This window comes from Manacus candei, unplaced genomic scaffold, assembly GCF_025592945.1.
Source record: "Manacus candei isolate 608988 ecotype Guabito, Panama unplaced genomic scaffold, ASM2559294v1 h1tg000139l, whole genome shotgun sequence".
Lineage (NCBI taxonomy): Eukaryota > Metazoa > Chordata > Aves > Passeriformes > Pipridae > Manacus > Manacus candei.
Genome location: NW_026138187.1, coordinates 785,550 through 798,411, shown reverse-complemented (window position 1 = coordinate 798,411; position 12,862 = coordinate 785,550). Strand labels below are relative to the sequence as shown.

The following is a 12,862-nucleotide window of genomic DNA, read 5'->3' as shown; positions in this document are numbered from 1 at the left end:
AATCCTTCCCATCCAAGAACCACAGCCAAGGAGGAGTGTGCAGTGGGAATCACCTCTCTAGATCCCAGTTTTGGTGCCAGCTCCACCCTTGGAGAGAAATAAAGGCTCAGGTGAGCTGGAGAGGATTCTCAAGCATCGGGGACCTAAAGGCAGAGAGACACGGGAACTACACACAGGGTTTGAACCTCAGAACACAACAGGTGGCCAGGCTCACACACAGGAGATGCCAGGCTCTGCTCCATGGAGGCACCTGCACGCACGGAATGGACACAGAGGCTCTGGCAGCACCAAGCAATGTACGAGCAGCCCTGCAGGAACAGCTGGGGATGGATGGGGTCCCACACCCCTGACTGACTTCACAGCACTGACCCAGACCTTGAAGCAGAGCATCCACCAGGACTGGGACCAGACCCAGCCATGGGTGTCCGAGGACACCGGGCCCCAAGAGCTGCTGCCACCTCCCCTCAAGGCACAGCTCTGCCAAGGACAGACCTTTGTTCTGCTCTCCCAGTACCTTCCTAGAGCACGTGAGAGCGGCACGGACAGCACAGACTGTTCCCGGGGCTGTCCCATCCCAGCCCTTGGAGTAGGTCCGTGCCCTCTCCAGACCTGTAACTGGCAGCTTCCAAACCTACATTTTATTCCCAGTATAACTCGGATTAAGAAGAGACCCGAATTTCCCAGCCACCGGAACAGAAGCAGAACAGCTACGGACAACTCTGCCGGCTTCACCCACGGAGCCTCCTTGGCTGCCCAGGGATTCCCACCACCCACTGCCCTGGCTCTCCACAACACCCTCCCTTCCAGCTGCTCACATCCATTGTCCCTGCTAAAGCACCTGCTCCCAGTGAAGACCATTCACTCAGACATTCCCGAGGGCAGCAGGCTGTAAGAACCTACAAGTTCTTCCTGACTTCTGAAAATGCTCCACCTGGTCTCCTGGACACGCATGTAGCATTCCCCTCAGCATACCCCAGATATAACCCAGTCATTTGGGCTTGAGAGGAGGCACATTCTAATGGATACATGGGCATGGATTGGTTCCATCCACTGGCAGCTTTGGTTTCAATGCTGGGGAGGGGAGCTGTGCTCGGTTTTAGACTTCAATTCCAGCTTTTAGCTAGCTGACTATCTCAAGTTAAACAAAAACCTACAGAAATTCTATCTATGTTATTCTTGCCCTATATGGAAAGTTCCAGACTAAATTGTTTCATCTTAAAATTTTCAATGAGCTGAACAGAGTGAGTGTTGAAAATCCCTCAATGAGACTGAGGCAAGGATGGGAAACTCATCATCCTTTAAGCACACCCCAATGTTTCAGTGTTTCTGAAGAGTAGAAACCACACCATGGTGACCACAGCAACAATGCACACAGCCACTGCCATTAGTAAAATAAATTAAAATAATACTCCTTTTGCATGTTTTCTTGCTAAATACAGAGATCAGTAAATCACCTACTCTGAATTCCCCTAATTCCACAGTACGACCCCTGTGATGAACATAACAAGTTCTTCATTTAAAGCCAACATTTCCTAATTCCCAGTGACCAATCTGTTCTTCTTCACAAGTTTGACAGCACTAGAACAGGAACCATCTCTTCCTCCCTGAACCCCATCCATTCTTGATCCCAAAGTGCCAGAAGTGGCAAATCCACCACCATCCTTCGTTTTCTCCTGAGAGCACATTCTCTCACAGTCAGAAAGGCCCTGTGACCCGACTCACCTGAACCTGGCCCACTCTGAGCAGGACCTGCAGCTCAGACACAGCTCACCAGGACTGGCAGACACTGCAGCACCTCTGGTTTCTCCCCAGGAGCTCACTTACGTGTTGTAATTGAGTTACCTTTCTGTTTTCTTTTTGATAAAATCAACTGGACGAGCCTCTGTGTATTATCAAATCTGAGGGATCATCACCATCAGCTTCCTGTTTCAGACAAAGTATCTCAATCCTCTGCATTAATTCCTGTTTTAGCAGTGGTTTGTTTCACAGCTCCAGGACCAGGAGACTGCCAGAACTCTCAATCAAGCTGCTCCAAAAGTGAATTGGTTTTTTGTTTTGTGTTTTCTTTTTCTTCACAAAAATAAATCAAGCAAGCAGCTGAATGAGCAGCTTGAACAGACTTGAAGAGGTTTAAACAACATTTAAATCAATGTTGCTCCTCAAAACACGTCCCTGGAGCAGCAGCTCCAGTTCTTTCAAGCCCTTGGCTTTTAAGTTTCACCATTTAGGCTTTGCTAAGGTTAAATTTCTCAAAATTCATTATTTCATGTGCAGAACCTTCTTGACACTTCTCTGCACCCTCTCCAGTTGCAAACCTTTTTGAAGTCCTCCAACAAGTGCAGGACCCTGAATGCAAAATTTTCTTCCCTCGTGCTACCACAGAGGCAAAATCTCCTTATTTGTCACCAAGACACTCCAGAGCTGCACTTACTGCTTCATCCAGAGCTCCCATTCCACCCTTGCACTGCTTTCCACAGGGATCCACAGTTGTTTTTCTACACTCCTCCCTCCTCTAAGATGCTCTATGCTCCTTTGTTCCCAAGGTAAACCCTTTCATTGAGTCCTACTTAAGTGATTACTGTTTCATATTATCCATTGTTTATTGGGCATTTGGGATCCCTCTAAAGCAACTCCACACTCCATTCAGAATCATGTATTTTTTTCTTCTAGACTGGTAGTGAAAATTACATACCCTTATCTTGAGGTTCTGAGACCATTAGAAAAGGATCCTTCATTAAAAACACTCATTAATAGTTGAAATAACTTGTGATCCAGTATATTAATTTTGCACAATAACAATTTCTATAATTAAAATATTGAACACAATTAATTTCTAGACCATGACAACACAACTGAATTAACCAAATACGTGGTCTCATGGAAAACAAAGAAAGTAATTCAACCCCACCAGTGCTCATACAGTTGTACTCCATACTATTACCTTCTGAATTCCAGGATTATACAGGACTGTTCTGGCCATTCTTCCACCCTGGAGCGAGATAGGGTGAACTCATGCCTCCATAAAGAACTTAAACCATTAAGGAAGTTAATTCTCCCTGTCCTCTTGAAAGTTCCCCAGCATTCCAGGATTTACTGAAAACTGACAGTGAATAATTTCAATAACTCCAGTGTCAATTCCTTCCAGATTCCAGCTGGTTTGGGATACTTGGAAGCCTTAACAGTACTTCTTCATATTCACATTACTTGGAGTAATGAAATTCAGCTTGAATTTTCTCAATTTTCATGGTTGGCCTTGGGAAAGTTAAGATGTTTCTAGTATATTGTACAATATTGTGTATTCTGAAATGGATTAATATGGTAAGTAAGGCCTAAGTAATCGTTATTTGTTACTTCTTCAAAGTAGCAAAGCAATGACACAATGGAGTGAAGGCAGAGTCCATCCTCAAGAAAGACTTGGAGCAGTTGATACTATTCCTGCTCCACATTTTACCTTTTATTCTTGAAGTTAAATTTCACATTTGTTAGACTCTTTGCTTCCATTAATTACTCTTAACTACCTACTTGAATCAAGTACTCCATTGTCAAGCAATGAAGCAATTCTTCATTTCCCTCCCCTAAATGCCCCAATGATTTGCAGAGCTATCAAAAGCTTCCAGAAGGAAAGGCCACCCCATCACATGACAAGTTTTTGGAATAAACTTGAGTTTATTCCAAATTACCAGAATGCCAGGATCTGTGCCGAGAAAGGAATTGAAAATTTGATGGCTGGGCTGGCATTATTTTAGCTTAAACTCTGCTGGGTTTAAGGGAAGAAGTCCTAATAAATGATGTTTTCGGTTCACAGAATAAAATTCTAACTACAGAACAGCATGTCATGGACTGCAAGCAAGTTTTACCCCATCCACCCTCCTGCATCCAGCTCCCCTCTCTGGTCCATCCAAATTTAAGTCTCTACTCATTAACTCCCAGGAGTGACCACGGCTGGGAGAGCCTCGGATCTCAGCCCAGCACTTTGCTGCCAGTGCCTTCTCGTGCTCCACACTGCTGACAAAAACCCATGGAGAACAGTGCCAGGGATCCAGTCACTGCTGCACCCTCCACCAGACAGCCACTGCAGCATCTCAGCATCCCCTAATAAGAGCAAAACCCAGTCATTAGTGATGACTGAAGCAAACTGAACAGGAATGAAGAGGAAGAAAGCTTCCTTGAGTTCTCAACTGGAAACTGCCACGCAGGAATTACACCTCTGTTATATTTTTGGATATTGTTTCATCTCACGAACACCCAGAATCCTCTGTCTTCCACCCAGATATCTTCTGGACATCAGCTGCCTCGATACTCCCCTCATGAAACAGTTCACTGTCCTTGAAAACTGCCACACAAGACAAGCCACCACAACTGTGGCTTTCTCCAGGTTCACCTGGTGCCCAGGTAATGCCAGCAGAAAGGGACCAGAGAAAGCACTGCCCCCGGTCCTTGGGAGCCCAGGGAACTCTCCTCTGTGTGCTCCAGTGCTGGAGCATCAAGCCAGCTTCAGAGGAAGGACTTGGCCATGAGCAAATGGGGAAGCTACAGCTGGGCACCACCAGTCTCACACAACGTTGTTCCATACTGCAGCTCAGATACAGAAACACAAATTCATCTGCTGATAACGGCCCAGCAGAGTTTAAACTAAAATAATGCCAACCCAGCCTTTAAATGTTCAGTTCCTTTCTCAGCACAGATCCTGACAGCTCGTGGTGCTGCCTACCTGCTCCCCGGCACGTAACCGGACTGAGCACGCCGGAAGAGATTCCCTGGGATGCAGGAAGATTCCAAACCTCAGCCATCACCAAACAAGGCACCCGGTGGGAACACACGTACTGTTGTGCTAAGTGCAGTACAGTCTGTGGCTCACAGTGTCACAGACCCCTCGATTACACTGAAAAGAACAATAACTGAATATTCACTGCGGCTCCTGATTGCAGGAGGAAGGCCAGGAACTACGTCAACTTAAAGGCTTTTCTGGTCGCTCTGGAAGAGCTCCCTCTATGCTCCAGGCCGCTGAACCAACCACGCACTTCACAAGTCATCCCAGGCATTATCCGGGGTAGAGATAAAGCCACGGGAGCTCAGCTCTCCCAGAGCCAGACTCCACGCAACCACCGGGTGCTCAGTCCTCGGCAGCTCCAACTATTTTCATCCTGCTTCTAAATAGGCTCAGAGAAAGAGCTGATCACGCAGCCAGGCAGGTCCAACACCTGGTGCAATACCTGCCTCTTCAAGAAGAGGAGAGTGGCTGAACATGCAGCTGCAATAAGTAATTTAGTCCTTCAGAGGACTGTTGATTTATGATCTCCAACAGATAACAGAGCCTACAAGAAGCTTTCTTATAAGCTTTTGGCTTTTTACACAAGCAGCCAAGAAACAGATGAGATTTTTTTAGATAACTCTTTTTTTTTTTAAACAATCACAAAGGGGAAAAAAAATAAAAAAGAAAAATATCCAAAAAGCAAAAGAAAATTCTGTTCTGCTTACAGTTGCTAAAACGCTGTTGACAATGTACAACCCAGAAAGATCATTCTACTAAAAAATATTACAGAAGTTCAATGGTGACTCTGTAACAAAAACCATCTTCTCCCCTTAACTCTGTCAGCATCTGGCTGCCTGCATGAAAAGGGGCACTGGCACATTTTACCGGGGCACAAATTCAAGAGTGTTCTTAACACTGCAAACCAGGACTCTTCCTCCAGAGGGCTTAAACACCTTTCTCTCCAGCGAGAATCACATTATTCACTACAAACATTTCTGCCACCTCAGACACCAATTCAGCAAGTTACGACTATTTTAATTCGTAAGAAAAAGGATGGACACCAATAGGAGTCTCAGCAACAACTAACACACCAAAGCGAGGAGTGTGTGTTTCTGAAGATTATTTCTTTGAACTCAAAGTCTCCCTCGCAAAACTTCACTCTGCAGAGCTGTTCTCTGTCAGTTTGCCCCCTTGCTGGAGGAGATTTGAACTCAGTGCCTGTTCAACATCGTAGTTGTTGCCGTCATGTTAACTGTCTCAAACCAGCTGCACCACCCCTGACTCGCACTACTTTCAGCTTAGGGAAAGAGCAATTCACTCAAAATAAGGATGATTCACGCATCGTTTAATTATATTTTTACCCCGAGAAGCTCCTCTCCTCACCAGCGCGAGTGTTCAACCCTTCAAACAAACTAACAATTGTGACCACACAAACTATGATTCTAGGATCGCCACAGTATTTCTCAATAAATTGAGCCGACCAACAAAAGGAAACCAGAATTCAGGCTCCAATTTTGAGCTCACTACACCATCGGCCGAGATGATGATGATGAAGATGAAGGCTTATTACTCTTCCCACTGTGTATTGCATTCTAAAATGGTGGCCATGTCTGTCTAGGCTTCAGCTCGCAGAGCCACCAGCCAAACTCAAGGCCGCGGAGTTTGGTCTTGTCCAACTTGCGGAACAGTTCCCCGTGCTAAAACTGAGCCGTGGCCGCGGCGGGGCCGGGGGAGGCGGCGGCGGAGCCGGGGGCGAAGGGGAGCGGGTCCCCCCGGCCCCACACGGCCACAATGCCAACATGGAGGGCAGCACCCCGGCACCTCCTCGGAGGCTCGGCGGGGCCGCTCCGGGCGACAACCCCGCAGGCCGGGGGGAGGCCGGGCCGGCCGGGGCAGCCGCCCCCCCGCTCCCCACTCCCCCCGCGGCCGCTCCGCCGACTCCCCCGGCACTTGGGAGCCACTTCGCGGTGGGGGGGGAGCGGTCGGTCCCGTCGGTCCCTTCAGCCCCGCGGCCCCGGTGAAACTTCGGAGCGGCGGCGGGGGCGGCCCCTCCTGCCCGGGGTCACCTGCGCGGCCGCGGGCCGGGGGGCCGGGCCCCACACAAAGGCCGCTCCCGGCGGCGCCATGCGGGCACTCACCGGCGGCGGCCGCACCTTGCAGATGCCGGTCTGCTCGGCGATGGGCCGGATCTTGTGGATGAAGGCGAAGGGGTCGGCGAACTCCTCCCAGCTGGGCTCGAAGACGGGGCACTCAGGCGGGGGCAGGAACTCGGCCATGGCCCGGCCGGGGCGGCCGCTCCGCTCCGCTCCGCGATCCGAACAATCTCCGGGGCCGCCGCGCTCCGTGCGCGTCCGCGGGGGGGCCGGGGCTGGGAAAAAAGTCCGCCGGCCCGGGCAGGGGAGGGGGCGCGGCCGCCCCGCCCCGCCCGCGCCTTTGTGCGGGGGCGCCGGGGCCGGACCGGGGAGGGCCCCGGGGAGGTGGCGGGGGGTGAGTTGGGGTAGAAGAGCCGGCGGCGGATCCTGCGGAACTCAGAGCGGCCCGCGCGCCGCCGATCCCACCCCCCGCGCTACCCGGGCCCGGCGGACAGCGAGGCCCCCCGAGCGCCGCTCACCGCGGATCCTGCCCGGTGCCCCCCGCCCCGCCGGGCCGCAGATCCGCGTCCCCCTCCCCCCGACGCCCTTCCCTTTCCCCTCCCGCCGCCTTTGTGCGCGGCCCCCTCGCCGCGGCCGCGCCGTGGCCGCTCCCCCCAGCACCGCTGGTTCGGGGAGGCCCCTCGGCCGCGCTCCCGCAGCCCCGCGGCCGGTGCGAGTCCCGCGCGCCCCCCCCGCGCCGCCGGCGCTGTGTTTACATGCGCGGAGGGATCCGCACAGCTGACAGCGGGCCCCGGCCGGCGCTTCTTTTTTTAAAGAGCCTCTCCGCGCGCCGCCATTGGCCGCGCCGGGGCCGCGTCACCCGCGCGGGGCGGGGCCGTGCGCGTCCGCGCGGCCGCATTGTCTGCCCCGGCCGTGGAGCCCCCGCGGCCCCGGCCCGGCCCCTTTGTTGGGGGGAGGGGGTGTGTGGGGAGCGGGACGGGGGGTTGGCCAGAACGGGGCCATTGTCCTGCCCGCGGGCACCGGGAGCGCGGAGATAAGGGGCTGCCCCGCTCCCGAGGTGACCTCCCCCCCCGCACCGCTGGGTAACGGGGCTCCCCTTCCCTCCCCCCCGGGGCGGTCCCGACCCCGGTACCGGGAGCGGAGGGGGCGGCGCCGGGCGGGGGAGCGGCGGCCCCGCCGCAGCAGGCGCCGCACGTACCGCACGTGTGCGGAGGGAGGGGGGGCCGGGGGGGCCCCGCTCCCGCCCCGCCCCCGGCACCGCCCCCCGACCCCCCCGGGGACCCCCGGCCGCGACCCCCGCGGCCCTCGGGGCAACAAAGCCCCGGCCTCGCTGGTCTTACGGTCACCGCTGTAACAGCCGGCGGTTAAACAAATAATAAACGGCAACTTTCTGAGACGAGCGCACGACGCTCCCGGGTGTCATTTTTTAATGAGACTTCGCTCACTGGCTTCAAATTTCGGCTAAAACTCGGAGAAAGCGTTCGCTCACAGCGGCTGGAAAAATCAAACACACTGTGAGTTCCAGGCTCAGCAGCAGCCGCAGGGTTCGGGGTCCGCTTTACCCACAGCAGGAACTCTCAGCCCATCAGCTCCGTGTCACACAGCCCTTCCCCGCAGAGGAACAGCCCCAGGAGAGGGGAGGAGGAGGACAAAAATTTGCACAGAGCACTCATGGCCAGTTTAAAGACAATCCTAATTCTTGTCCTCGCTTAAAAACGAAGGGAGGAAAACGGACACAGCTTTTGTAAAGCGTTCGTGCAGGCGATGGCAAAGGGAGGGATCCTCCACTCGGAGCTGTCCCTCCCTGGCTGCACACCCGGGGGATAGGGAGGAGTCGGACACCTCTCTGCACAGCCAGGGCTCAGAGAAGCTGCCAAGGGCACAGGGGACGAGGCACCAGCTCCCAGCCTGGCAGCACAGGCCCCTGTGCACCACGGCTCAGGGGCTGCCTTGGATCAGCACATAGCCCAAGTTGAGCAGCACCAGCAGCAGGAGCTGAGCTCTCCCAGTCTCACCCTTGCAGGGACATGTTGGGCCCAGAGTCACACTCTGACATGGCTTCATGGTGCCAGGCAGGCTCAGCTTCTGGGAGCCCTGGAGGGTCCTCAGCCCTCAGGAACATCTCCAATTTCCAGGGGGCTCCTGCGATTTTCTTCCCTGAATTTTACCTACAGCTGACAGAAGTTTCTGTACCCCATTCCTTGTGCAGAAGAGTATCAGGTTTACACAGGAAGCTTCAACCCCAGATGTAAAACACACCATAATCTGTTTGTACTTCCGTTTACACCAAGGGATCCTCCAGTATAAATCACCAAATATCACAATGTGGAGAGAAAACTAAGCTGGTTCATCACCTTCCAACAGCTGCTCTGCAGCACATCCCAAACTCGAGGGGCTCTGGCAGGAAGGAGAACACTACTTTTGTGACTTTAGGTCTGAGGGTCCCCAAGAGCATCAGGGACACCATTGGGTTCTGGTGTTTGGCAAGTAAATCCTTTTTGCAATGACTCCCTGAGGACCCCTTTTGCCAGAGCTGGAAGGACCACATGCAGTGGGATTGTTTCTGCCAATCCTGTCACAGCCGAAGGCCTCCCATGGGACTGTGATGAAAAACCACTCAAACACAAGTGCTGTTCCTGGGAAGTTGTGATGGAGGAGAAAAAGTTCTGGGTACAAAGATCTGAAGGTGAGCAGAGCAGGGAGATCAAGGGATGACCCAAGGATAAAAAGCAGTTGCCCTGAAGGGAGGGCAAGGTGGCTCAGGGATGGCTCAGATGGAGATTCAAGGTAAGCAGGAAGCCCTGAAGGGTCTGTGTATCCCACGAGGCATCTTACTTGTCTTTCCACCTTGCTGTCTGCAAACAGAAACACTTCATCCCCACAAATGCGTACTTTTGCATGCTGCCTTCTGTCTGTCTTCCCTCTGCTGTGACATCTGCAGTGTTTGCTCTGTTCAGGGGATTAGTGTGGCACAGCACTGTCTGGCTTAGAAACCCAATTCCCCAAGTGTCAGAGGCACAAACTGCAGGAAGGAAAGCAGATTTCCCTCTGTTGGAATGAGAATGCAGGCATTCCTTCTTCATGGTTCAGTTGACTGTCATTAATTAACACCTTTTATTAGATGGGTTTTCTCCAAGCCAACTCCATTTGTCCCCCACGAGCAGAGCAGAACTTCCCTGTTTGCTGCAGCTCAGTGTTAACCCAGGAGACACAGCAGCTGCTGGGCTGGCAGGGACCAAGCAGGGACCGAGCAGAGAGCGAGAAATAAAGGAGCAGGATTCCAACACGTAGTCCAAAGGCCATCAAAAGGGGTTGGCCCAAGGGGAGGAGAACCAAGGCTTACTACCTAAGCCAAACACTCTTCACCACATCAGGGATTTTTCCTTGGCAATTCCTCTATCCTCATCCGGCTGTGAGCTCCAAATAGAGCATCTATTGAGAACCCTGCCCATCCCAGTGTCCCTTTACATGCTGTTGCAGCACAGCTTTCCTCACACACTGTTTTATGTGCAGGAAGTCCCCTCAGCCTGTAGGGATATTTAATAAAACTTATTTTGTGTTTTCTTGGATGGGAACAATACTGTGAACTTTCCTACCAGTGTAAGCCTTCCCTTCACTCTCCTGCACCAGCCATCACCTGCCTGGAGCACATTGTTCCCACAACCTATACTGACTTGTTTGCATTTATGTATCTGACTTAGACACTGCAAAAAAGATCATAGAATCATGGAAGGGTTTGGGTTGGAAGGGACCTTAAAGATCATTTCATTCCACCCCCTGCCCTGGGCAGGGACATCTTCCACTATCCCAAGTTGCTCCAAGCCCCATCCAACCTGGCCTTAGACACTTCCAGGGGTGGGGCAGCCACGGCTTCTCTGAGCACCCTGTGTGTCAGTGGGAAGCCATTCCCCCTTGTCCTGTCACTCCATCCCTTGTAAGTAGTCTCTCTCCATGTTTCCTGTCAGCTCCCCTCAGGTACTGGGAGGGTACACTTAGGTCTCCCCAGAGCTTTTCTTCTCCCTCAGCCTTTCCTCACAGCAGAGAAGCTCCTTCCCACTAATCTGCTTATTGGTGTCCTTTGGACTCCCTCCAACAGGTCCGTGTCCTTCACGTGCTGGGGATCCCAGAGCTGGAGGCAGCTCTGCAGGTGGGGTCTCACAAGAGCAGAGCAGAGGGGCAGACTAATCTTTCCCCTTTTATGTACCTGCCCTTGCTGTCCTAGACCACCTCTCCTCTTCAGACAACAGCTGGGTACCACTCCCTTCACCCAGCACCTTCCATCCCAGCAGCCTGGGTCTGTCCAGTTTAATTCTGTACCACAGCACAAACATGTACTGCAGCCAGTTCCTCCAACAACCACCCAGTGCTGGTACCATTGGCCTAGGACAACAGGACACTGAAAAGAGCTTTAGGAAACACCATACCCTGCACTTCTGAGCAGACAGAAGATATCTCCACTTTAGTCACTGCACAAGCCAAGCAAGCAGCTCCCACAGGCTCCCCAGTGAACAAAACTTAGGGAAACATGCTAATATTACACAAACTGCACTCCAGAATAACCCAGAACCAAGCTGGAGGAGATCTTGCCATGTCCAGAGACAATCAGCACCACATATGGAGTTGAAACTCTAGTGAAGCCAAAGCCCTCATTTCATCAGCAGTTTGGCCTAATTAAAGTACTACATGTTTAGAGGAGCACAGGGCAGGGAGGGAGATGTGCTGAGCCTCTCTGCTCTTTAAGAAAATAGGTTCCTGGGAACAAACAGATTTAGTAAGCAGAATCTCTGACAGATCAAACCAAACCAGTTTTCCTGGGCAAACCAGCAGCCTGTACGAACCTGCAAAGCAGTCCAAGTGTCATCATCAAGGCTTGAGAAGGGTTTTACATTTTCCAGCTGCTTCCAGAGATGGTGATGCATGTCAGTCCTTGAGGACTATTAATGTCAAGGTACTGAAAAATCTCAGGATCCTGGTTAAAATTATGGAGTATTCTGGATATACCAGGCTATGGACACTTATAGCAAAGCTCCCAGCTCATAGACACGACTCTTGCTCTGGTGCCACATACCAGAACTGCCTGTCTCACACCGTGCCTTGGTGAAGTGAGTCTCAGCAGCAGCAGCATTTTGATGGAGAATTAGGTACTCTGCTGGCAACTTTGCTAGAAGAGAACCTCTGGTTTCAATATATTTCTGCCCTTCCTCTAGAAGCTGCACTCCATGCCCCTGCCCCTCTCTGTGCTGGCTCAGCCCCTGCTCCCTGTCTGTGACCTCTTCTGCGCTCTGGGGGACCTGAAAAGCCCCCCCAGCCCTGAACTCCTCAGGCAAGAGATGTCAGGCACAGGAAGCCCTGTGGAGGGGCCGTGCTGAGGGGGCAGGCAGGAAACCTGAGCTCGGCTGTGGGCTGGAACAGAGGACGGAAGAGCCCCAGCTGCACACAGCTCCAGGGGGGACTGTCAACACCAGGTAAGAACAGCTGGGGAGCACATGGAGGCATAAAATACCTCTGCTCCAATATGAAACTCCTCTGCAGTTGTGCAACTGCCTTCGGCATTGCTTTTATTAATAAAATTCTACAAGTCCCTTACCCTATCATTAGCTGCTATTAAAGCTAAGTAAAGCCTTACTCCAAATCCTTGCCCAGACTACCCTAAGAACAAGGATAAGCAAACCACAGCTGTGGGAAGCACTGGAAAAGGCAGAGCTGAGGTGTTGTTTCACACGCCTCACCTCACTCTTGGGCAGCTGCTGACTCACACTCAACAAATTTGGGTTTTACCTTCCTGTGCTTCAGCATGCAAGTGGCAGCAGTGTGGGACAAAACCTGCTTCCAGGCAAGACATGCAGTGGGTGGGATTTTCTCCAAGTGTGGAGGCTGACAACAGACCTGTCATCAATGGAGCACTGACAGTCAGTGATGGTAAGGCTTTGAAGTTTATTATCTTAAGGCAGGTGCCTAAAATAGGTCAGAGTAACCTCACCCTAAACCCCCCTTGCTGCTCTGCACTGACTGTACA

The 12,862-nt window shown here is 52.3% G+C and overlaps 1 protein-coding gene across 1 annotated transcript in view; it reads right to left on the bottom strand.

Annotated features, from left to right (window-relative positions):
* Positions 1-7,182, bottom strand: part of KDM5B (lysine demethylase 5B) — a 55,558-nt gene extending 48,376 nt beyond the window's left edge. The window contains exon 1 of the mRNA XM_051771641.1: positions 6,892-7,182. Within this exon, the coding sequence (XP_051627601.1) occupies positions 6,892-7,029 (138 nt within the window). The 5' untranslated portion in view covers positions 7,030-7,182. The remainder of the gene's footprint in view (positions 1-6,891) is intronic.
* Between the last annotated feature and the right edge of the window lie 5,680 nt (positions 7,183-12,862).